At 46.7% G+C, this 22,802-nt stretch overlaps 1 protein-coding gene across 2 annotated transcripts in view; it reads right to left on the bottom strand.

The window, feature by feature from the left end:
* The window catches only part of UBASH3B (ubiquitin associated and SH3 domain containing B), a 100,901-nt gene that overhangs the window by 4,071 nt on the left and 74,028 nt on the right, over window positions 1-22,802 (bottom strand). For both annotated transcript variants that reach the window (XM_084803606.1, XM_084803605.1), the window contains exons 5-12: window positions 20,033-20,202; window positions 18,043-18,251; window positions 11,995-12,130; window positions 11,396-11,516; window positions 9,561-9,683; window positions 3,298-3,390; window positions 2,007-2,151; window positions 473-579 (exon numbers count right to left, since the gene is read on the bottom strand). In XM_084803606.1, the coding sequence (XP_084659732.1) occupies window positions 473-579; window positions 2,007-2,151; window positions 3,298-3,390; window positions 9,561-9,683; window positions 11,396-11,516; window positions 11,995-12,130; window positions 18,043-18,251; window positions 20,033-20,202 (1,104 nt within the window). The remainder of the gene's footprint in view (window positions 1-472; window positions 580-2,006; window positions 2,152-3,297; window positions 3,391-9,560; window positions 9,684-11,395; window positions 11,517-11,994; window positions 12,131-18,042; window positions 18,252-20,032; window positions 20,203-22,802) is intronic.

The raw sequence follows: 22,802 nt of genomic DNA, 5'->3' as shown, positions 1-22,802 counted from the left end.
TAACTAAAAACGTCTTCAGCAGGTGCTGAAAACAAAACTATGTTGGTGCCTGCCTGACATCAAGAGGCAGGGAGTTCCACTGAGAAGGAGTCACTACACTTGAAGGCTCTACTCCAAGTGGACTCTAAACGGATGGCAGGTCCATGATGAACCACCAGGAGCACCACATCTGATGACCTCAGTGACCAGGCATGCTGGTAAAGGAGATTGCCTTTTGGGATCCTTTTTAATAAATATTGTCTCATTACACCTTTGATGTAATTAATGCTTGCTGTGGCTTGGTGGTATGACCTGCGTTTTCTCCCTTGTATTTGTACAGAACAAAACAAATACATGCAACCTCTCAAGCCTGCAATCTTATACACATATTCTTGGGATTAAATCTCATTTAACTCAATGGGATTTATTTCTGAGGAAACATGTACAAGGTTGCACTGTAAATTGTTTTTCTGCACACTGGGGTTTTACTTGCCTTTGGATTTACATTCACTTAAAATCTCTTTTGTTACTTGGTAACTTCTGCTGATGTATGTATCATACGACTCTGAAATGCCTAATTTGCTCACTGGTATATGAGGTCTGTGGAGAGAAAAACATATACAAAAATGCAACTGTAGAGGAAAATCAGGAATGGGAGCGAACAGGGGCCCCACCAGTAAACATAAACGAACAAGCTACTGTAACCAAACAAACCACCGCTCTTGGCTTAAGACTCAAATATCAAAATTAGAAATAATAGTTTTTTATATATATAGTATTGAGCATGCAATTTGCCATTATATCTGGTAAAGATGGGCAGACACCTGCCAAGACATATGAAACCATTTTGGTTTCTTAAACACAAACAAGCTATCCCTGGCGGTTAAAACACACAAAAATCAGGGTTAAAACACACAAAAATCAGGGTTAAAACACACAAAAATCCAACTACCTTTCAACTCGAAGGAAAACAGAAATGTTACATTCATGTTCCTCATGTGCTGCCGACACTACAGTGCAAAGTTTAGGGCAGCTTTCCCCCACCTGGTGCCCTCCAGATGTTGTGGGCTTCAACTCCCATCAGCCCCAGCCAGCATGATCAATGGCCAGGAATGCTGGGAGTTGTAGTCCAAAACATCTGGAGGGCACCAGGCTGAGTAAAGCTGGTTTAGGGAGTGTAAAGTTTTCACCTTCCAGTCCTCTTTTGTAACTCCAGCCCACAGAGTGTCTTGCTTGTGTAAGTATTGGGGTGCTTCTAGAAGAGATATTTTTCCCCAGGGGTTGAGCGTCCACTAATTCGATAAATCCAATGACAACCACAAGTATTCTTCTGCTGAGCCTCCAGTTATCCAGATGCAAGATCAACAGATGAGCAAATAAAAGCAGAGTAATGATGAATTCTGCATCTGAATTCCAATTGCTATACTTGTATGGTGTGATAAGGGAGCCCACATAGCTCTTCCTACAGACCATCAAAGTGTTTTCTACTGTTTTCTGGTGTGTTTTTTTGGTATCTGTTTTATGCTGTATAGTGCCCTGACATCTCATACAATGAAGGGCAGTAAACAAATAATTTTTAAAACAATCAGACAAAGATAGTTACTATTCTTGGCTACAGTCCAATATCTAAGCCTTTCCCTTCTTTCCTTTCTCAAAGGGCTACAGGTGGTAACACATCTGTCTCCTATCAGGGCTTTCTTCAGTGATGGTTCTGTGACATTTGTTGGCTCCTTCCAGTACCTTTTTCTCCTCTTGTACTTCTGTCTGCTTCCTTGGTCCTCCATCTTTATCCTCCAGGTGTGCCAATTCTTGCAGAGATCACTTCCCAGTCACAACTCCCTAGCAGCCACATCCCTCTTTCACAAAGTGCTCTCCCACTGGCCTGAGTATGCTACTGAGTTAATGTGCCATGGATGAGCTGTCCAGGCTCCTGAACAGGAGGCAGGAAAACTAGAGGAAACTCCCTGTGTTCCATCTTCCCAAGGCCCTAAAACAAAAATGCACATTATCACCCAAGGCCTCCCTACCTGTACGTTGTATCTACGCTCAAACTTGCTGCAGCTAAGTCCACCGGAGGTATCCAGGCAGGCAGGGAACTCCCAGTGACCCATTTTGTCCACTCAAATAAACCCGGCTCGACTCGAATCTTCAGGTTGTTTTCTTGTTGCAAGCCTGCAAGTTGAACAACAAAAACACAGCCCCATCAAATAAGAAATTCATTCAAGTCCAGGGCAGAGTTAAAAAAAGATGATGTTCTGATGCATTCTGGATTTGGCAAAAGTATGTATGTATTTAAAATATCTTTATAGTCTGTGGCTATAGTGGGAAAAAAAGAATCCCAGACTAAAAGGGCTTTGGGTCGGATCCCCAAAGCAATTCTTATGTCTTCCATGCCCCTTCAAGAACTGCAGATCTAAATTTGTATCCCATCGAACTCAGTTTTTAACTGGGCACTGAAAATGTGTTCACTGTTTCTAGCGAGCAGGGGCCAAGGCTTCTAAAACCTCTTGAGATCTGGCAACTTGAAGGGTCGTCTCCTCCCACGTGAACCCACCAATCCTTAAAGATCAGCTGCTGCCCTCCTCTTGCATGTACTGTTGCCTTTGGAGGCATGGTTGGGCCTTTTCAGTGGTAGCACCCTGTATGTCAAGGGTGCAGAACTAAAATGGGGTGGGGGGCATATGATATCAGGTGGGTGTGGCCTCCCTGATGTCATTTGCTCCCTGGCTGAAGTGCCAGGTGGATCCTCCACCTGGCGCTCATACCGAGGACTAGGGCTTCACCGCGCACAGGGTTTCCTGATTAGGAAAGACCCATGCACAGCAAAGGTGAGTTGGCTGAGTCCTTGAGTGAAGGGGATTCAGATGGTTCTGCCCAGGATTTGTCTGCCCCGCCGCCAATGGAGGCTGATGGCTCCCATGTCAGCGAGGAGGTGAATTCACTCTGGGTTTCAGGCAGAACTCTAAAGGAGCTATCCTAGGTGCTGAACCCATTTTGGGGGCAGGATTCAGCACTTTGGATAGCTCCTTTAGAGTTCTGACTGGTTCTGACTAAAACCACTTCCCCCATTTGCAGCTGCAAGTGCCAGAAGCATTGTACATAAATGCGGGTCCAGCCAGAGGTTTTCGATGGCCTTTGGGCACAGGATGTCTGTGCCTCCGCTTCACTGCATCTCTACCCCTCTTTACCCCCCTCACCGTTCATGGCTGCCGAAATGAGATCTCAGCCCTGATTATGTACTGAACTGCTTGTGCTTCCCAGAGGGAAAAACAACTGAGAAAATGACCAAAACCAGCTGCGTTGCCACCATCTTCTTACCTTTCAAAATATAGTGTGCTGTCTGCACACAGCGCAGCGATGGGGAGCAGTAGATATGGTGGATAACAGTGCTGCTTTCGAGGAGGGCCTCGCCTGTTTGAAGACACACATTGGAAAGAAGGGGCAATTTGAGCTAACAGCTTGACCAGAAAGACAGAAATGAGCAACACACTAATAAAACAAGGGGCACAGCACATGATTCGCATGTGGAAGGTCCCAGGTTCGATCCCCGGCATCTCCAGGCAGGGCTGGAAAAACTCCTGCCGGAAATGCTGGAAAGCCTCTGCCAGTCAGTGTGGACAATACTGGGCTAGATGGACCAATGCATGTTCCTTGGCTGCATCTGTTTGCCATATATTTGGGGAAGGGGACATAGCTCAGTGGCAGAGCACACACTTTTCATTCAGAAGGTCCCAAGTTCAATCCATGGCATCTCCCATTGAAAAAGGGTCAGGTAGCAGGGTAGACACTGCTGAAAGCCAGAATAGGCAATAGTGGGTTAGATGGGGAAACAGTCTGACTTGGAATACATAAGATGTTAGGAACATAGGAAGCTGCCTTATCCGAAGTCAGGCCCTTGGTCCACCTAGCCCAGCACTGTCGACACTGACTGGCGGCAGCTCTCCAGGGTTTCAGGCACTTTTCTTTCCTAGCCCTGTCTGGAGGTGCCGGGGATCAAACCTGGAGCCTTCTGCCTGCAAAACAGGGGCTCTACCCGCTGAGCTACGGCCCCTCCTTAAGATGACATACCGAATCAGACCTGAGAGAGTGAGGTGCGGGGAGGGGGGCACCGGTCCCGGATATGGGAATGTGGGTTTACATGTAAACAACAGTGTCCCTGTTTTTATCTGCAAGATGCTGGCAGAGTTGTATTCCTGGGCAAGTTATACTATTCACCAGTTGACAGATAGTTGCAATTTAACAATGCAAAAGGCACTCATCTAGTCAGATATTAAGAGATTGCTCTGTGTCAATTTATTCCTGATCAATAGTAATTTCCTATTTGAAACTGGGCTTTCACCACAGCAGTTCTTTTGAAATCTGGCAGGGAACCACGTCAGTTTGGAAAGAAACCCAGTTAAGAGGTGCCGAGGCAGTACTCATCTTCCACCCGCAGGTGGCAGTCATGCTGTACCTACCGACTCTTCCAACGGAGAGGACCAATTGGTAAACATTACAGGGGTTTTCCCCACCCACCCACTGACCCTTTCCGCCACAAATACAGGGTTTTAGCATTAATATGGCTCCATGGCAACAGTTCTATATAGGATCAGGCAGCAGGGTAGATCTCTGCCTAGAGAGCTGCTGCAAGTCAGAATAGACAATAATGGATTAGATGGGGAAATCAGTCAGACCTGGTATGCATAAGATGTTAGGAACATAGGAAGCTGCCTTATACTGAGTCAGACCTTTGGTCCATCCAGCCCAGTATTGTCAACGCTGACTGGCAGTGGCTCCCCAGGGTTTCAGGCAGGAAATATATATTGAGCATCCCAGCTGATTCATTTAGCTACAGGCTGGGAACTGGACTGGCTGCAGTTAGTTGTCTTCCCCACTTTAATTTCTGCAGCCCACTGAAACCAGTAGAACAATGGAACAGATTTCAGGGACGCTGCACATCCATCATATTAATGGGATGCGTTTGATTAGAGAACCGTGATAAAATAAAAATCTCATCATGGACAGAGTTTGCCCATATTTGTTGTTGCTGTTGCCATAATTTATTTCTCATTAGAAAGCAGGACTGTAGCTCAGAGACCAAGCACATGCAGAAGACATATGCAGAAGACCTCAAGTTCAAAAAAGAGCTGCTGCAAGTTAGAGGAGACGGTGGCAGCTAGATGGACAAAGGGTCTGACCTGTATAAGGAAGCTTCCCATGTTCCTAAGAACCACAATAGGGGGGAAATAGGTTTTGCATGTAAAGCAAATCACAGAAAATGGAACGGTCACTTTGGTCAATTGAATTAATGGATGCATCCTCTATCAACTATCACCATAACCGAGGGATGAGTCATTAGAGCCCCTGGGTCAAATCTGGCCGCTTGCCACATCCTCCCCCTCTCAATTGCCAATCTGGAGGTGAAAGAGGGATCCTTCTGCATCAATGGGACATGCTAACAGGCCACTTTGGAGAGGTGAAGGTTGGGGCCTTGCTGCTTCCCTGCCTTCCAAGCAGCTCCTCGCCCCCAAAAATGACAACAACAACTGCTGAATATAGTGCAACTTGCATCAACATCAGTCTCAAGTCACTTGAATGCAATGTTTCTAGATCGGGACATTTCTCTCTTCTTGAATTTCTTTAATTCAAATTAAATCAAAGCAGCTAGATGGAAGGAGTTGGATATCTTTAGCTCAGAGAAGAGAGGTGATAGGACAGTTATCTTGAAATACCAGAAGGGCTATCAGATGTTTTGGATGAAAACTCACAGCATTCCTGACCACTGGCCATACTAACTGGGCTGCTCTACAACACAGGACCAGAACCAGTGGGTTTAATTTTGAAAAAGGATTTGAATGAAACACCAGGAAAAACTTCCCGATGGCACAAGCTGTCCATCAGTGGAATAGGCTGCCTCGAAAGGAGGTGGACTCTCCTTCACTGGAGGTCTTTAAGTAGAGGCTAGATGACCACCTATCAGGCGTGCTGCTGTATAGATTTTCTGTGTTTGGGTGGGGTGGGATTGGAGTAGATGACCTTTGAGGTCACTTCCAGCTCTATGATTATATATGTGGTCACAGTAAAACCCTGGGTGTCCTACACACAGCAGCGAATGTCTGGACTATCCACAATTTGCTATGTTAAAAAGGTGGCAACCCTGAGTTGTAAGTGATGTTCACAGCCAAACATTTCACATATGCTTAGATGACCTTTATCTTGCACTGCATGACTAGGATTAAATTTAGTTTTAATTTATTTTTGATTACATTTATATCCTGCCTTTTCCCCTCTTGCAAGGAATGCAAGGCTGCTCACACAGTCCCGCTCCTCTCCATTTTATTCTCACAACAACCCTGTGAGGTAGGTTAGGGCAAGCGTCAGTGACTGGCCCAAAGTCACCCAGTGAACTTCATGGCCAAGTGAGGACTGGAACCCGGCTCTCCCAAGTCCCAGTCCAACATTCTAACCACTACACCACACTCGCTCTCTACTTGCCTTCCCCACTTGTGAAATTTTGCACCAAAGAGGCCAGAATCTGGCCTTTCGTACACGCCACCTCGAGAATCTCAGTGCCTGGAAGGTTCCCCGACAGCTTTTGCTTTCTAAAACATGCCCTCAAATCCATGTGTTGCTACAGCAAATGCTCTTTGCTGCCGAACCTGCAGTATGCGTGTGTGCAAATGGAGATCACAGCTTAAGTCATCGCCTCCGAACCCATCGTAACAACCGATGCTTTTCATCTCACACAAAACTTGCACAAATGCCATCGCAGAAGGGCAGCAGTGCTTCAGCTGAGCCCTGGCAGCCGAAATATTTATACAGATTTTATGCAAATCATAGCGCCCTTATGCCTCAGTCAATCAGTCACAGGCGAGCGGCCATCCTGGGCTCGGGACCCACTTTTCACACTGCTGCTGAATAAGCCAGGCCTAAGCAGTGAAACGTACTTAATTGTTAATGGAGCTGTATTTGTCCATCTCTCTGTTCCCTCCCTCCCTGTCCCAATCCTTGAGTATGTGGTTCAGAGGCAATCCCCAAATCAGTGCTCCACCAGCTTAGGATTTACAGCACTGGAGGATCACAGCATGAGGCGAGTAGAAAGGAGGAAGGCGAGAAAGAATGGAATTTTTCTCCAGCTTGGATTAAAATCTGAGCCAGAGAACAGTAATTGCCAGGTCTTAATCCTCACCTCATATCTGAGGGGACCATTGTGAGTCCCCAAGACGCATGTTTCCAAGCCTAGAAATTCAAGGCAATGATGTTTCCTTAGCGGTCGGCTTGATGCGCACAAGAGATGCGATGGATCACAGCAAAGGCCTATCTCGCCCAGCTTTCTGTACCCAAAATGGCCAACAAAATGTCTACGGGATGCCCATAAGCAGGATGTAAGCACAACAGCACCCGCCCACATGCGTTTCCCAGCAAGTGATGTTCAGAAGCATGCTGACACTTACTTCAAGGTAGCGCGTGTAGAGAAAACTAGAGCTGTGCACAAATGGCCTCTTGAAATTCTCCACCTTGCTTATGGGAAGAGACATTTCGGAGACAATTTCACTGAATTTCTCCAGGGGGAGGAGAAATTCTCAACCGTTTCTCCAAGGTGGGGCTCCCCACTGTGGAAGAGCTTCTTTCTTTTTTGGTAATGGTTTGGGGATTTTTTGTCCTGCAGCAGGCTGGTCCCCAGTTTGCATTTACCACAATGCAGGTGGGGGCAGTGCTGTGTCCAGCTCCAGGGATGAGGTTGCTCTGACAAAATCTGTCTCCAGTTTCTTGAAAGTTTTCTCCCTGCATGAAAGAGGCTTCCATTGTTCTGCCTCATTCAGGATGCTTTATAATTTATTTTTGGTGGCATTTTTGAGCTTACCTAATCACAGCCAGCCTCCCAGGCTGCCTGCACGTCCCGATCTGAAAAAGCCCTCTGGGAGGAATGACCTCATGGTGCCTTAAACTGAGCTTTAATTGAAGTGTAGGAAGCTGAGGAGGCTGCAGGTGGCCAGAGAGGTGATGGTACAATGAAAAGCAGGACACTTGTGCTCACTCCTCTGCCATCTCCTAGTAAGGGAAGCCCAAGAAACCCAAACACAACCCATGAGAATTTCTCCGAAATTTCTCCTCCTCTGAATTCCTTTTCGAAAGCAATTTCTTCATCAAATTGAATAAGAATGGTCAAAAAAATGTGGGAGAAGTTTTCGGCACAGCACTAGAGAAAACCATTCCCCAGTTGGGAACTCCTTTTCTCTACAGCCCAAGATAGAGGAACTTCTGGAAAGCACATGCAGAGCATGGATTTTTGGTGGCCTGAGACAAACAGTGGGTTGCTTTAGCACAGGGGTGTCAAAGCTCTTTCAGCCTGAGGGATGGATTCAGTTTCTGGGGGCCACATTCCAGCAGTGGGTGGGGCCAGAGCCAAAAGGGTGGGGCCAAAACGCCAAAAATGCCAGCATATTATAGCTGGAAGCTATCACTGCCATTACTTAAGCCTTAAGTACTTTCCAGGCTCTTAGAATGAGGGGAAAAACATGCCAAAGCCGGAACCCACCAAATGACTGGCAGTTGGGGGGAAGGAGGTGGGGCCATATGGGGAACCTGGAGGGCCAGACTGGAACTTCATGTGGGCTGGATTTGGCCCACAGGCCTGAGGTTTGACACCCCTGGGCTAACGAGAGAGAGAGAGAGAAAGAGAGAGAGTTTTTTAATCTGGTACTAAATTTTTTAATTTCTTGCTGCTAGCTTCTGTTTGATTATTTTATTTTTATATTGTAGATTTAAACTTTTATATTGTATTTTATCTATATTTTATCGTTCTTATTTTGTCATTTTAATTGTTGTGAACCACCCAGAGAGCTTCGGCTACTGGGCGGTCTAAAAATGTAATAAATAAATAAATAAAATCTCTGTGTGTGTGTGTGTGTGTGTGTGTGTGTGTGCTGTTTTTATTTGTTTCTAAGGGCGCAATCCTATGGCCACTAGACAGTGGCTAGACGGCCATAGGATTTTTTGGTTTTCGGGAACTAACCTTGGAGCCCAGAAAACTGCCTCTCTGCCTCCTCCCCCACTGCCTCATAGGCGCCGTGATCCGTCCCCAGCTCTGTGCTCGGGAGAGCAGCGTGGAGCAGGGGAAAAGGGAGCGTTCCTGGGGGCAGGACGGGGGGGGGGGATGGCGGAAGTGCTATTACGATGCTTCCTATGCACCATCTGGCCTCCCCCTGCCCCGCTGCTTCAAGCCACTCTGGCTAGACAGCTGAAATAGGCCATCTAGCTGCTAATGCGGGGTGGCCAGAGAACAGAGGAGAAAATCCTCTGAAAATCATTGGATAGTCAGTTGCCTCTGCGTTCAGAGTCGGCCGACTATCCCCATAGGATTGCACCCTAACCATTGTTACCCACTGTACGCCTCAGATAGCACCCACACCTATTTACCCAAGTGCAAATTTTGCTTCTAGGTGGTTGGCAGGCATCCATCCATCAAGAGAGCAAAGGAGACTTGAATGCTCAACCTTCTGGAAGGCGTCATAAGTTCTGTATGCTTGATATCTAGTGGAAGTATTACTTGTGGCACCCCCTCCCCTCAAAAACCCCATACTGTCCCTGCAAAGACATACCAACGAGTCTTGCTTGCGTACATCCAAAGACGGTGATGGGGGCATCCTTTTCATAATCCCGAAAACCACCAATTCGCTGAGGTAGGCTGTGAGGCATATTCAGGTTTGTGCGCACGTACCTTCCTGCCAGGAGACACAGAGGACAAAGCGCCAAGATTAGCCTACTCCCCAACAGCATGTTCAGCTGGCACCCCAAGAGGCATAAGGGATTTGGAGAGGTGTGTGAAGTTCCAGAGAAGGACAGGCTCTTGCAGCAGGGAGTCCCAGAGGTACTCTCCTCCCAACAGCACAGCCTTAACATTTTGGCCACCAGAATGTGCGGCTCTAATCATGGAAGCTGGAGAGATGCAGGGAATTTTCCCCTGCTCCTGCCTCCTTCCCTGGCTGGTAGGATTCAGGAGGGAGTCCCAAGTGCCCCATTCTAGTCTGCTTGCCATGCCAATGCTGGTGCCCCCTCCACAGGTCCTGGCACATATGGCAATGGGCTGCATATGTGGGAAACCCTACCCAGGACATTCATGCAGAGAACAGAAAGACTGATCTCTTTGTGGAAGCCGGTGTCTAATTGCACAGGGATGCCTTGGTGAGATATACGCTTACACTGGGCTGGCTCCAGGCCTCACTTCTACGCCTGGCACAAATCAGCCTGCTTCCTAGGTATGCCTTGCAGTGCCCACCCCCTTCCCATCTCAGAGCTGATTGTACTGGTCTGTCTCTCTGTCCCTGATTACCCTCACCATGCGTAGGTTGTCATGAAGTCTGAGACCAGCAAGGGTCTTTTCCAGGGAGTATTCTCTTCGCATTAGGTGGCCAAAATATTTGAGCTTCAGCTTCAGTATCTATCCTTCCAATGAGCACTCAGGGTTGATTTCCTTTAGGATTGACTGATTTGACCTCCTTGCAGTCCAGGGGACTTGTAAGAGTCTTCTCCAGCACCACAGTTCAAAAGCATCAATTCTTTGGTGCTCAGCCTTCCTTATAGTCCAGCTATACTTTTTGACAAAGTCAAGCTCCCATATCCAACCTTTGCTAATCAGTCTTGAGGAACCATGTGGTGGACAGGCACGGGTGAAGCACAGATGTTGCTTGCAGCTTCCACCCCATCCCCAGCCACTCAAAGGGTGTCTGATGCTCAGAAGATGCCAACCCACCGCCCTCTTAACCTCAGCATGTGCTGCTCTCACCACCCAGTCCAACTGGCCAGCCTGAGCCTTTGGTCCTGAAATCTAAAGATCAAAACTGACCCAAAACAAAGAGATCCATGATCAGATCTCTCCCCTGCTTTGAAAGAAAGAAAGAAAGAAAGAAAGAAAGAAAGAAAGAAAGAATAAAAGAAGCTGCAGAGGAGGTGGCCTTGAACTGCGCTGGAGCCATGATACAGAGTGGGCCGGTTTAACCCTTCTCCCTTATGTCATTTTCCCAAACTAAATCCCCCTTCCCAAGCTGCTACTAGGCTCCACAGGGGAAAATATAAAGGTCCCATACTATCTAGATGGGCAGAGTGCCTCAGAGAGAACGGTGAGCACACCTGAGGTGACTCAGAGGCCCACCCCACCCCTGGGGCAGCTTTGAAGCATTGAACGAACAAACGAGCAAGGAAACATGGGAGATTCGATGACTGATCTCTCCCCCTCTTTCTCTCATTGCATTTGGCTCTGGACTTCGAGGAAAAATGGGCTTGAACTAGACATTTCAATTTTTGGGAATGTGGCAACATTTGTACCAAACTGTTCCACAAAACTTTTAACTGAGGCAGTCTAGTTTTTATGTTCCTGTTGCCCCTCTTTAGAAACAAGTAGATTCGACACATTCGACTGCGATATAAACAATGTTACCTTTGGCATCGAAGCATTGCGACAGCCAGTATTTTCCAAAGACGACGTCCATCCTTTCTCCGTGGCGGCAAACGAAGAGGCACCTCTTCTGAGGTCCAGGTGGGTTCCCAATCCTTAAGGGCTGAGAGCAAGAGGAAGCAACACATTGGTAGAGTAAAAACCCGGCCTGCCTTTTTCTCCTCCTGTGGCCCAGCCTACCTGAGAGACAGGGATAGAAATCTTCACAGGCATGAGTGTGCCTTACCTGCATATGAGGAAGTATGGATTTTATTAAACCCATTCTGTCTGTGTTTGACGGATTGTCAGGTGTCTTTCATTCTGTCATCTGCTCATTAAGGGAATCAGATCTTTGTAGGGTTGTACGAGAATTTCATTCCACGTGAGCAAGCGCACATTAGTGCTAATATGCACTTGCATTAATGCGCATGTGTGCTAATGCACATTTGCACAAATCCCCCTCCCCAAAGTAAAAAAAATGGTTCCTAAATCCACAAAATCCATGTGACTCGGAAAAGTTGGTCTGCTGGGGAATCTGCAGGTTGGATTCATAGACATCCAAACTCATTTGAACCCATTGCAGATTTCTCCGACATCCGTACCTGCGCACTCTGACAAAAGATAGCGAGAGGCCCAGGATCTCCCAGTCCCTGATCTTCCTGCAGTCGTCGATCCATCACCTCATCAGTGAACATCAAAAGGGATGGGGAAGAAGTGGGATTCAGAATAGAATATGATCTGTCAAAACAGATACAACACAAATATTTATTTTCAATGACTGACAACTCATCTTTCCATACAAAATATTCACAAGGTGGCTTAAATATATATATTTCAAAAAAATAGAATAATACACCACAAAACAATCACCAACACTAAACAAATTGGGATAAAAGACCTATTGGAGCCAATAAAAACATGCATTGAAAACCTTGGTGCTCAGCTCCCCCCCCCCATTAAAAGTGAGGAAAGAGGGAGCTTGATGGAGTTCCCCAAGTATGGAATTCCATAACTGTGGTTCCACCACCAAAAGGCCTTGTGCCCAGTACCTGCCAACCTGATCTTTACTAAGGATGGGCAGGTGAGCAGGGCCTCTGATGCCCATCTTAAAGCTTGTGCAGGTACATATGAGCACAAACGGTCCTTTAGGTAACCTGGCCCCTGATCATTTAGGGCAGAGGTGGGCAACCTTTTTTCTGTTGAGGGTAGGAATATATAAGAATTTTGCAACCATTTGCAAATCATCTGGACTTGTCCCATTTACAACCCCGAACACAAACAGGAGCACTTAAAAAAAAAAAAAAACATGTTCCTGAACTGTATTTATTTATTTACTGCATTTCTATGCCATCCCACAGCTGAAGCTCTCTCTACAGAGGTTAAAGCATTAAATATAAAAAGTTTAAAAGCCATTTACAAAAAAGCACATGAAAGCACACAATGTACATGAACAACATATAACTAAAAACAACATTGAACTATCAGTCATAACTAAAGGCACATCAAGGACCAATTAAAACTCATCATGTGCTGCCAAATGCCTGGGAAGAGAGAGGTCTTAATCTGGCACCAAAGAAATAATAATGTTGGTGCCAGGTAGACCTCATCAGGGAACTTGTTCCACAGATGGGGGCACCACTGAGAACGCCCTCTCCCTTGTTGCTCCCTTCTGAGCTTCCTGCAGAGGAGGCACTCGGAAGAGGGCCTTAGATGCTGAACATAGCATATGGGTAGGTTCATTTCACAAACTTGTGTTTGTGTTAAAAAAATGTGTATTTTTTTAAAAAAATGCACCCTTTGAAATGTGCATTTTTCAAAAACCTACTCATTTTCATGCTTTAGTCAATGAAATGCACACTTTCCCCATCCAAAGGAACCCAAAAACAGATTGCAAACAAAAATGGGAGTGAGCTGAACTGAGCTTCAAAGTGAAGTTCAGAGAATTTCAGCTAGCTAGAAAGTCCATGCTGCTCCCATCCCTAGTCAAGGGCTGCACCCCTCAGGGGAATCTCTCGGGTGCTGCATGCTGGCGGTGTGTGGGGCCGAAGCAGCAGTGAGCAGGATCAGAGCCAAAAGTGGGGGGGACCTCTTTTCTTTATCTTTCTGCCCCCCTTCTCTCTCCCTCCCTCCACAGCCAATGGGCTTCCAGGGAAGGGACAGATCACTCTTGTCAGAGGTCTGAACAGATCGCTTGCAGAGGACTTTTGAAATTAAGCCAAAGAGAGCATCTAGCCCTAGGGGTGAACAGTTTGCTGCCCACTAGTTTAGGGAGGTAAAGGTTAAACCCAACACTTTAAACTGAGCTGGAAGCTGACTGGTAGCTAGTGTAAATGGTGCAGGAGTGCTCCGATGATGTGTGCTGAACATCTTGTTTCTACTGGCTTCCTGGCAGTTCCAATATGAACCAATTGATGTGTGTAGAGCATCTCGAAAGGCAGCCCCACATGGAGAAGATTACAGCAGTCTAGTCTACATCCCTTGATTACTCTACACTCAAGGGCTGGTAGCTGTCAGGGATCTGAGCCACCCATGGAGTCCCAAAGCAGCTCTGATTCTGAGGAGGAGAGACAACTCATGAGGGAGGAACAGTCTCAGACTTCAGAGGCACAGCTGGAGGAGGAGCACCCCCTTCTCACATCCCCGGGAGCAACAGTGAACGAGGCTGAACTTTTAGACGTGAGGTGCAGACGCAGGCACAAGCGAGAGATCGCAGGGGTCAAGCTTCGGTGCTCAGCCCGATTGGCTCAACGTCAGCAGCTGCGCCCAGAAGCATCACGGCAGAGGGGGAGATCTTCCCCTCCCACCCCTTAAATTCAGAGAATTGCCGTGTTTTTCCCAAATGGAGACCAACTGACGTCCTAACCCTTAGAAACCCCCAGATGGCTGTTCCTTTGTATTTCTCTGAGTCTTAAGCAATTAGCATCTGTATATAGATGTCCTCTTCATCATAGGGGATTGGAATGCTAAAGTAGGAAGTCAAGAAATCACCGGGATAACAGGCAGGCATGGCCTTGGTGTACAAAATGAAGCAGGACAAAAGCTAATAGAGTTTTGCCAAGAGAACATGCTGATCATAGCAAACACTCTTTTCCAACAGCACAAGAGGCGACTCTACACATGGACGTCACCAGATGGTCAATATCGAAATCAGATTGATTATGTCCTTTGCAGCCAAAGATGGAGAAGCTCCATACAGTCAGTCAAAACAAGACCTGGAGCTGACTGTGGCTCAGATCATGAGCTGCTTCTTGCAAAATTTCGGCTTAAATTGAAGAACGTCGGGAAAACCACTAAACCGTTCAGGTATGACCTAAATCATATCCCTGATGAATATACAGTGGAGGTGAGGAATAGATTTCAGGGATTAGACCTGATAGACAGAGTGACTGAGGAACTATGGACGGAGGTCCGTAACATTGTTCAGGAGGCAGCAACGAAATCCATCCCAAAGAAAAAGAAATGCAAGAAAGCCAAGTGGCTGTCTGATGAGGCTTTACAAGTAGCTCACGAAAGAAGGGAAGCGAAAAGCAAGGGAGAAAGGGGAAGATATACCCAACTGAATGCAGAGTTCCAGAGAATAGCAAGGAGAGACAAGAAGGCCTTCTTAAATGAACAATGCAAAGAAATCGAGGAAAACAACAGAATGGGAAAGACTAGAGATCTCTTCAAGAAAATTGGAGATCTCAAGGGAATGTTTTGTGCAAAGACGGGCATGATAAAGGACAAAGAAGGCAGGGACCTAACAGAAGCAGATGAGATTAAGAAGAGGTGGCAAGAATACACAGAAGAACTATACAGGAAAGATCTGAATGTCCCTGATAGCCATGATAGTGCGGTCACTGAACTTGAGCCGGACATCCTCGAGAGTGAAGTCAAGTGGGCCTTAGGAAGCATTACTAACAACAAAGCTAGCGGAGATGACAGTCTTCCAGCTGAGCTATTTAAAATCCTCAAAGATGATGCTGTTAAAGTGCTGCATTCAATATGCCAACAAATCTGGAACACTCAATAGTGGCCACAAGACTGGAAAAGGTCAGTTTACATTCCAATTCCAAAGAAGGGCAACGCCAAAGAGTGTTCAAACTACCGCACAATTGCGCTCATTTCACATGCCAGCAAGGTGATGCTCAAAATCCTACAAGCTAGGCTTCAGCAGTATGTGAACCGAGAACTACCAGAAGTACAAGCTGGGTTTAGAAGAGGCAGAGGAACTAGAGATCAAATCGCCAACATTCGCTGCATCATGGAGAAAGCAAGAGAATTCCAGAAAAACGTCTATTTCTGCTTCATTGACTACGTTAAAGCCTTTGATTGTGTGGATCACAACAAACTGTGGCAAATTCTTAAAGTGATGGGAGTACCAGACCACCTTACCTGTCTCCTGAGAAACCTGTACGAGGGTCAAGAAGCAACAGTCAGAACCAGACATGGAACAACCGATTGGTTCAAAATTGGGAAAGGAGTACGACAAGGCTGCATATTGTCACCCTGCTTATTTAACTTATATGCAGAGTACATCATGAGAAATGCTGGGTTGGATGAATCAGAGGTTGGAATTAAGATTGCTGGGAGAATTATCAACAACCTCCGATATGCAGACGATACCACCCTAATGGCAGAAAGCGAAGAGGATCTCAAGAGCCTCTTGTTGAGGGTGAAAGAGGAGAGTGCAAAAGCTGGTTTGAAACTCAACATTAAAAAAATGAAGATCATGGCATCTGGCCCCATCACTTCCTGGCATATAGAAGGGGAAGAAATGGATGCAGTGACAGATTTTACTTTCTTGGGCTCCAAGATCACCGCAGACGGTGACTGTACCATGAAATTAAAAGGCGCTTGCTCCTTGGGAGGAAAGCTATGGCCAACCTAGACAGCATAGTAAGAAGCAGAGACATCACCTTGCCGACAAAGGTCCGTCTAATCAAAGCTATGGTTTTCCCAGTAGTAATGTATGGCTGTGAGAGCTGGACTATAAGGAAGGCTGAGCGCCGAAGAATTGATGCTTTCGAACTGTGGTGCTGGAGAAGACTCTTACGAGTCCCCTGGACTGCAAGGAGGTCAAATCAGTCCATCCTAAAGGAAATCAACCCTGAGTGCTCATTGGAAGGACAGATAATGAAGCTGAAGCTCCAATATTTTGGCCACCTAATGCGAAGAGAAAACTCCCTGGAAAAGACCCTGATGCTGGGAAAGACTGAAGGCAAAAGGAGAAGGGGACGGCAGAGGATGAGATGGCTAGATAGCATCACGGATGCAATGAATATGAACTTGAGCACGCTCCGGGAGAGAGCGCAGGACAGGAAGGCCTGGCGTGCTATGGTCCATGGGGTCACGAAGAGTCGGACACGACTGAACGACTGAACAACAACAACAATGCCCCATTAGGATAAATGGAATTAAATCCTTGGAAAGCAGCCCTTTTGTCTGAGTGTTGATTTTGGCTGTTGGAGAATTCAGTGGGCAACAGGGGCACCCCAACAGTAGCATACTGTGTGAACTGAACTCCCTTGAAAAATATTGAATTTTCAGGCAAGGTGGGGAGATACTAAAATTCTGTTTGCAACAGCCATCTACACATGCAAGTCATTGCTTGGTGCAGGGGCTGTGGACTCATGAACAAGCCCACATTAACCTCTGAAAGCCCAATGTGTGTGTGTGTGAGAGAGTGTGTGCATGGATTGAGGGGATGCAACAAGGTCTGGGTTCAAATCTCATCTCTGCCATGGAGCTCTTTGTGAGGCCTTGGGCACCCCCTCCAAACTTACCCAATCTCACCAGGAGGTGCACACCCTTTATTCCTCTCAGGTACACCCCACTGATGTCCTGTGGGGTGGGATACAAATGTGATAAATAACTACCTTCTCCCCCTCCCTGTATGAACCTGATGCGGCCAAAAATCACTACAATGGCTCCAAATATAGTTACCTGTGTCTGGGCTAAAATTGTGACCACGAAAGATAGACGGTGGCTTGATGCCCAAGACCTGTTTTCCCCAACGGTGGGCCGCTTTGACTTTCTATATCACCATGCTCTAACCTTCTAACAGGAGAGGAAAACAAACCCATCTATAATAATAAAAGAGGAAATGTGTCTGTCCATCTGTCAGTGCCATAGCACCACTGAATGTGAAACCTAGATAACTGAAACTTGGCATGCATACCATGAGGATCCTAGGGAAGTGTATCTTGGGGTTATTTAGTTTTTGAAATGCACTAATTAATTTTAATTCATGCAAATGTGTCCATGTGGTTGAAGCCTGCATTAATATCTTCAGCCACCAGTGGGCAAATTTCCCTAATCAGCACATGGCTTTGCAGTCCATACAGTTGGAAGCCAGAGGAGATAGTAAGCAGGTTGAGGGACAGAGTTATATGTCTGTCCCCTCCTCCCTGCTGTGGGACAGCCCCCCTCAGGGGAATGGAGTGACAGATCCCTCCCTCAGGGGGCTATGGGATGCACTACAGCAGGGCCGCCAGCGGGCCTGGCTTCACTCAGATGGGGCAGGCGCAATGTATCCAACATGGACAGCTGTGTACATTTGCTTGAAGGCTTCAAACTAAGGGCTATTCCAGCCTGTGCAAAGCCGGTTCTGTCTGCTAGTCAACAACGAAAGCCCTCGTCACCTAGGTGTACAGGATCAGGCCACTTACCCATGGAATACCCAAGTGCCGCACTCGTCTGCTTTGGTGATATAATTCTCAGGCAGAAGTCCAGAGCATCCAGTTGCAAGGGAAGTACCATAAATCCAGCCTTCGCTGGTAGTGATTTGCTCTACAGGAGACATGAAGATAAAATCTCCTGGAACAAGCTCAAGTTCGTCATCATTCTGTGGGGTGTATGGATAGATCACCTGCAGGGTCTACGAGAGAGGCGAAGAGACAAGGAAAGCCTTCAGCCAAGATCGACCGACAAACATTTATCCCTCTCATTCCTTTGCCAATCCTTAATAATATGTAGGGCTGCAGCATTTAGTCAATTAAACTATTTTTTTTTAACTTTTGATTGACTAAAAATGTGTCCCTCATAATAAGAAAGGATCATTTTAAATAAAAGTCCTTCTTCAAAAAAATGCAGGTGGCAAACACCTTCTAAGAAGAGGCATTCCAGAGCCCTTTGCCTGTTTCTCAAAAGTGGCTGATATCAGTAGGGATGTTTGAGAAATCTGCAACGGGTTCAAATGAGTTCAGATTTCTATGAATCTGAGCTGCAGATTCCGCAGCGGACTGGCTTTTCCCGAGTCACACGGATTCCATTGACTTGTGGGCCATTTTTAACTGGGGGGGGGGATTTGTGCAAATTGGCTACCACATATTAGTGCTAATTCGTACTTTCGCTACTGCACATTGGCACATTAGCACAAGTGCGAATTGGCGCTAATGAGGATTAGCGCAAGTGGAACAAAATACAACCCTTAAAAAAAAAATCCAATTCCATCAATGAGCGTATGATGGAACGAAAGATGCCTGACAGTCTGCAAAACGCAGACGGAATGCATTTAACCAAACCTGTGCTTCCCTAGATGTGAGTGAGAGTTATGCTGAGTGGGGTGGGAAGATGGCAAGACCCTGAGAGCTGGATTAAACTCTCAGGGGCCAAAGGTTGCTTAGGCTGACCTTATATCATTCAAGCAGATATTAAAACAGACACAATATTAAAAGAGACATGTTGCTCCTGAGGGCAGGACTAGAACCAATGGGTGGAAATGGCAGAGAAGCAGATTTCAGCTTATCAGTAGAAGCAAATTCCTAACAGTGAGAGCTGTTAGCAGTGGAACAGACTGCCTTGGGAGGTGCTGGGTTCACCTTCACTGGAGGTATTTCAGCAGAGGCTGGATGGCCATATGTCAGGATGTTGTAGCTGCACCCTGCAGTGCAGAGCCTGCATTGAGCAGGAGGCTGGACCAAATGACCTCCAAGGCCCCTTTCAAATTTATGATTCCATGCAGTGGAGGCTGATGGCTCCAATGTCAGTGGAGCGGTGAATCCACTCCGGGTTTCAGTACGAACCAATCAGAACCCTAAAGGAGCTATCCGTTTGGGGATAGGGTTAAGAACATCAGAAGAGCCCTGCTGGATCAGTCCAAGGGCCCATCTAGTCCAGCATTCTGTTCACGCAGTGGCCAACCAGCTGTTGACCAGGAACCCACAAGCAGGGCATGAGCGCAACAGCAGCCTCCCACCCATGTTCCTCAGCAACTGGTGTATGGAGGCTCACTGCCTCTGGTGCTGGAGGGTGCACATAACCATCAAGACTAGTGGGCACTGATAGCCTTTTCCTCCAGATATTTGTCCAGCCCCCCTTTAAAGCCATCCAAGTTGGTGGCCATCACTACATCCTACAGTAGTGAATTCAATTGTTTAATTATATGCTGCATCAGCACTTTGGATAGCTCCTTTAGAGCTCTGACTGGTTCTGACTGAAACCCAGAGTGGATTTCACTCACCCCACTGACATTGGAGCCACCAGCCTCCACTGATTCTACGGTTCTACGATTCTCCACAAAGAAGCCCACCCATGCTGTGTGTTTCAAACGGAGATGCAACGTTCTCTTCATGAACTTTGAACCCGCAAACAGGAAAAGGAGTTAAACTGGTTTGGTTTTAATGCCTCTCATCAGATGGCTTTGAGTCCTGAGCTTACCTCATGGTTAGCAAATCTAATATCGCGGGAGAATATGGAAGCCACCCAGTCACAACCCAGCTTGACGTCTATGCTCTGAGCTAACTTTTCGAGCATGGGCAAATGACCCGCTTGGAAGTGGTAAGCCAGCGTCACGTGGAGCTGCTTCTTATGGGGTTCCACGTGGACATCTGCAAATTGGAAATGTGTGGTCAGTTGCATGCCAGCCACTCAACAGCATCAAAACTGCCCTGCTGGATCAAGCCAACATCCATCTAGTCCAGGGCGGGGGGCAGGGGGTTTGAACCTCTTTCAGCTCAAGGGCTGAATTCCATTTCGGAGAACCTCTCAGGGGCTGCAGTCCAGTGGTGGGCGGGGCAAAAGGGGTGGGGCCAGAAATACCAGCATATTTCAACTTAACGCTCTTAGAGGCTTTCCAGCCTTTTAGAGTAGGGAAAAAAACTGCACAAGAGCTGGGAAACCTCCAAAACAATTAGTGGCCAGGGAAAAGGGGGTGGGACCAGGGGAAGGAGGTGTGGGCCTCTGGGAACATCAGTGGCAGGACTGGGACCCTAAGAGGCCTGTATTTGGCTTGTGGGCCTGAAGTCCTGGACCTCTGATCTAGTCTGATGCTGCATTTCCAATGGTGGACAGTGAGGTGCTTCTGGGAGGCTAATGAGCAGGGCGCAAACACAGGAAACTGCCTTTAATGGAGTCGGAGCATTGGTTCATCCCGCTAAGTACTGGCTAGAGCTGTGCGCCAAGGGCCTCTCAAAATTATCCAGCCTATTTGTGGGCAGAGAAACTGGGGGGACAATTTCGCCGAATTTCTCGTAGGGGAGGAGAAACTCTCCAGCAGTTTCTCACAGATGGGGCTCACTATTAGCAGGGGTTGTAGCACAGCATCTTTCTTTTTCCCCTAGGGGTTTTTGGTTTGTTGCACTGCTCTTGCAGGTGGCAACAGCATCAACTGTGTTGAGGCTGCCACTCTTCTGAGGCAGAGTTTTGAATTTCTTTGGGTGGTATTTTTCAGCTTACCTAATCCCTGCGAGGTGGCCGAGGGTGCTGTGTGACTTTTCTCTCTCTGTTGTACATCTTTCCAGTGCTCTGCAGCCTCCCAGGCTACTTGCACTTCCTGAACTGAAAAAAGCCCGATGGGAGGAATTGCCTCAGGTTGTCTTCCTCATGACAGCTTTAACTGAAGTGCGGGAAGCCAGGGAGGCTACAGGCTGCCACAGAGATGACTGTACAGTGACAGACAGGACACTCATGCACACTTTTCAGCCACTTCACAAGTAAGATAAGCACAAGAACCCCAAACCCAACTCATGAGAATTTCTCCAAAATTTCTCCTCCTTTGAATTTCTCTTTGAAAGCAATTCCTTTTTTTTTTTTTTAATGAAATTGAATAAAAATGGTCGAAAAACATGCAGGAGAAATTTTCGGCACAGCACTAGTGCTGGCTGCTCCAATTGGTAGAGCTCAGGTAAGGTTCTTTCTAACCCTACTTGCTGGAGATGCTGGGGCTTGAACCTGAAACCTTCTGCATATACTCTACCACTGAGTTATGCCTCTACCACCCACTCATAAACACAATGGCCTTCCTCATTTGAATCCAGCATGTAGTATCTGGGAGGTCTATTGGTACATAGACATTCTGTTCTGAGAGATTTCCATCTAAGTGGAAAGAAAGAATAGGGGGAAATGGTTGTGTGTATTGAATAGAAAAAACTATGCCTGGTAGATGCTGTTATTCATAGCATTGTTTACAGGCATCTTAAGATAGCAAGCGGATGCAGGAAATGCTAGCATTGTCAAACACAGAAAACACCCCCCCCCCCCCGACATTTGTCTGTCAGAAAGGTTAAAGAACTGCCAAAATGTCAACTTCCTTTTCAGGAGATGATGAATCACAGGAAGTAGAGATTGCATTTTGCTTTTGAACCAATGGGAATGGAAGAACTGACACAGAACTCAAAAGTGTTTTGAGCTCAAAAGTGAAAGATCAAACCCCCAGAAGTTCAAAAATATCTATCCTTTCTGGACTGGCCCAGATAATTTTGCATCTGAGAACAATCTCAAGGTGTTCAAAAATAGAGGGAACCATAAAGGATATATACAGAGAGTCATCTCTCTGTCTCTGTCTCTCTCATATATATCTATATCTACACACACACACACTGCCCTGCACCTACACCAGCCTACACAATCTAGAAAGCAGATGAATCGCTAAAAAGTGCCTGCAGAGGAAACCTATACGGAGGACTGTAGCAAGTGATCCAAGATAGATATTGCAGGGAATAATCATGATTGATCTCAACAGAATAAGCAAGACAAAAGATTAAACAAGCCATTTGGTATGTCATGCGGGGAATATATTATTTATTCCAAGCATTTTTCTCCCACTCTCCAGCCAAGGCTCCCAGAGTGGCTTCTCCGCATTATCTGAAAATACCCTTTTGTGAGAGGTTTCTAAGCAGAGGCTGGATGGCCACAGATCAGAGATGCTGTAGCAGCAGGTTTCCTGCACTGGCAGGGGGTTAGACTAGATGATCTTTGAGATATCTTCTATCAGTGCCAGCTCCAGGCTTTGGAGGGCCCTTGGGAAAGGTACCGACCATTGGGCCCCCTCCCTCGGTGAGTCTACCTTCTCACCGCCACTGTCAACCAGCTGCTGTTGCTCCTTATCCTCTTTCTTATCAGTGCTACAACTTGCTTGCTTCACAGGTAGACAGCCAATGAGCAAGCAGGCAGCAGCATCTACTGCTCTTGCTTCTTACCATCTCCATCA

This window comes from Heloderma suspectum, chromosome 6 (genome assembly GCF_057233095.1).
Source record: "Heloderma suspectum isolate Gila_16-S chromosome 6, 16-S_ref, whole genome shotgun sequence".
NCBI classification, from domain to species: Eukaryota; Metazoa; Chordata; class Lepidosauria; order Squamata; family Helodermatidae; genus Heloderma; species Heloderma suspectum.
The sequence above is the reverse complement of the archived record's forward strand: the minus strand, read 5'-3'. Positions and strand labels throughout refer to the sequence as shown.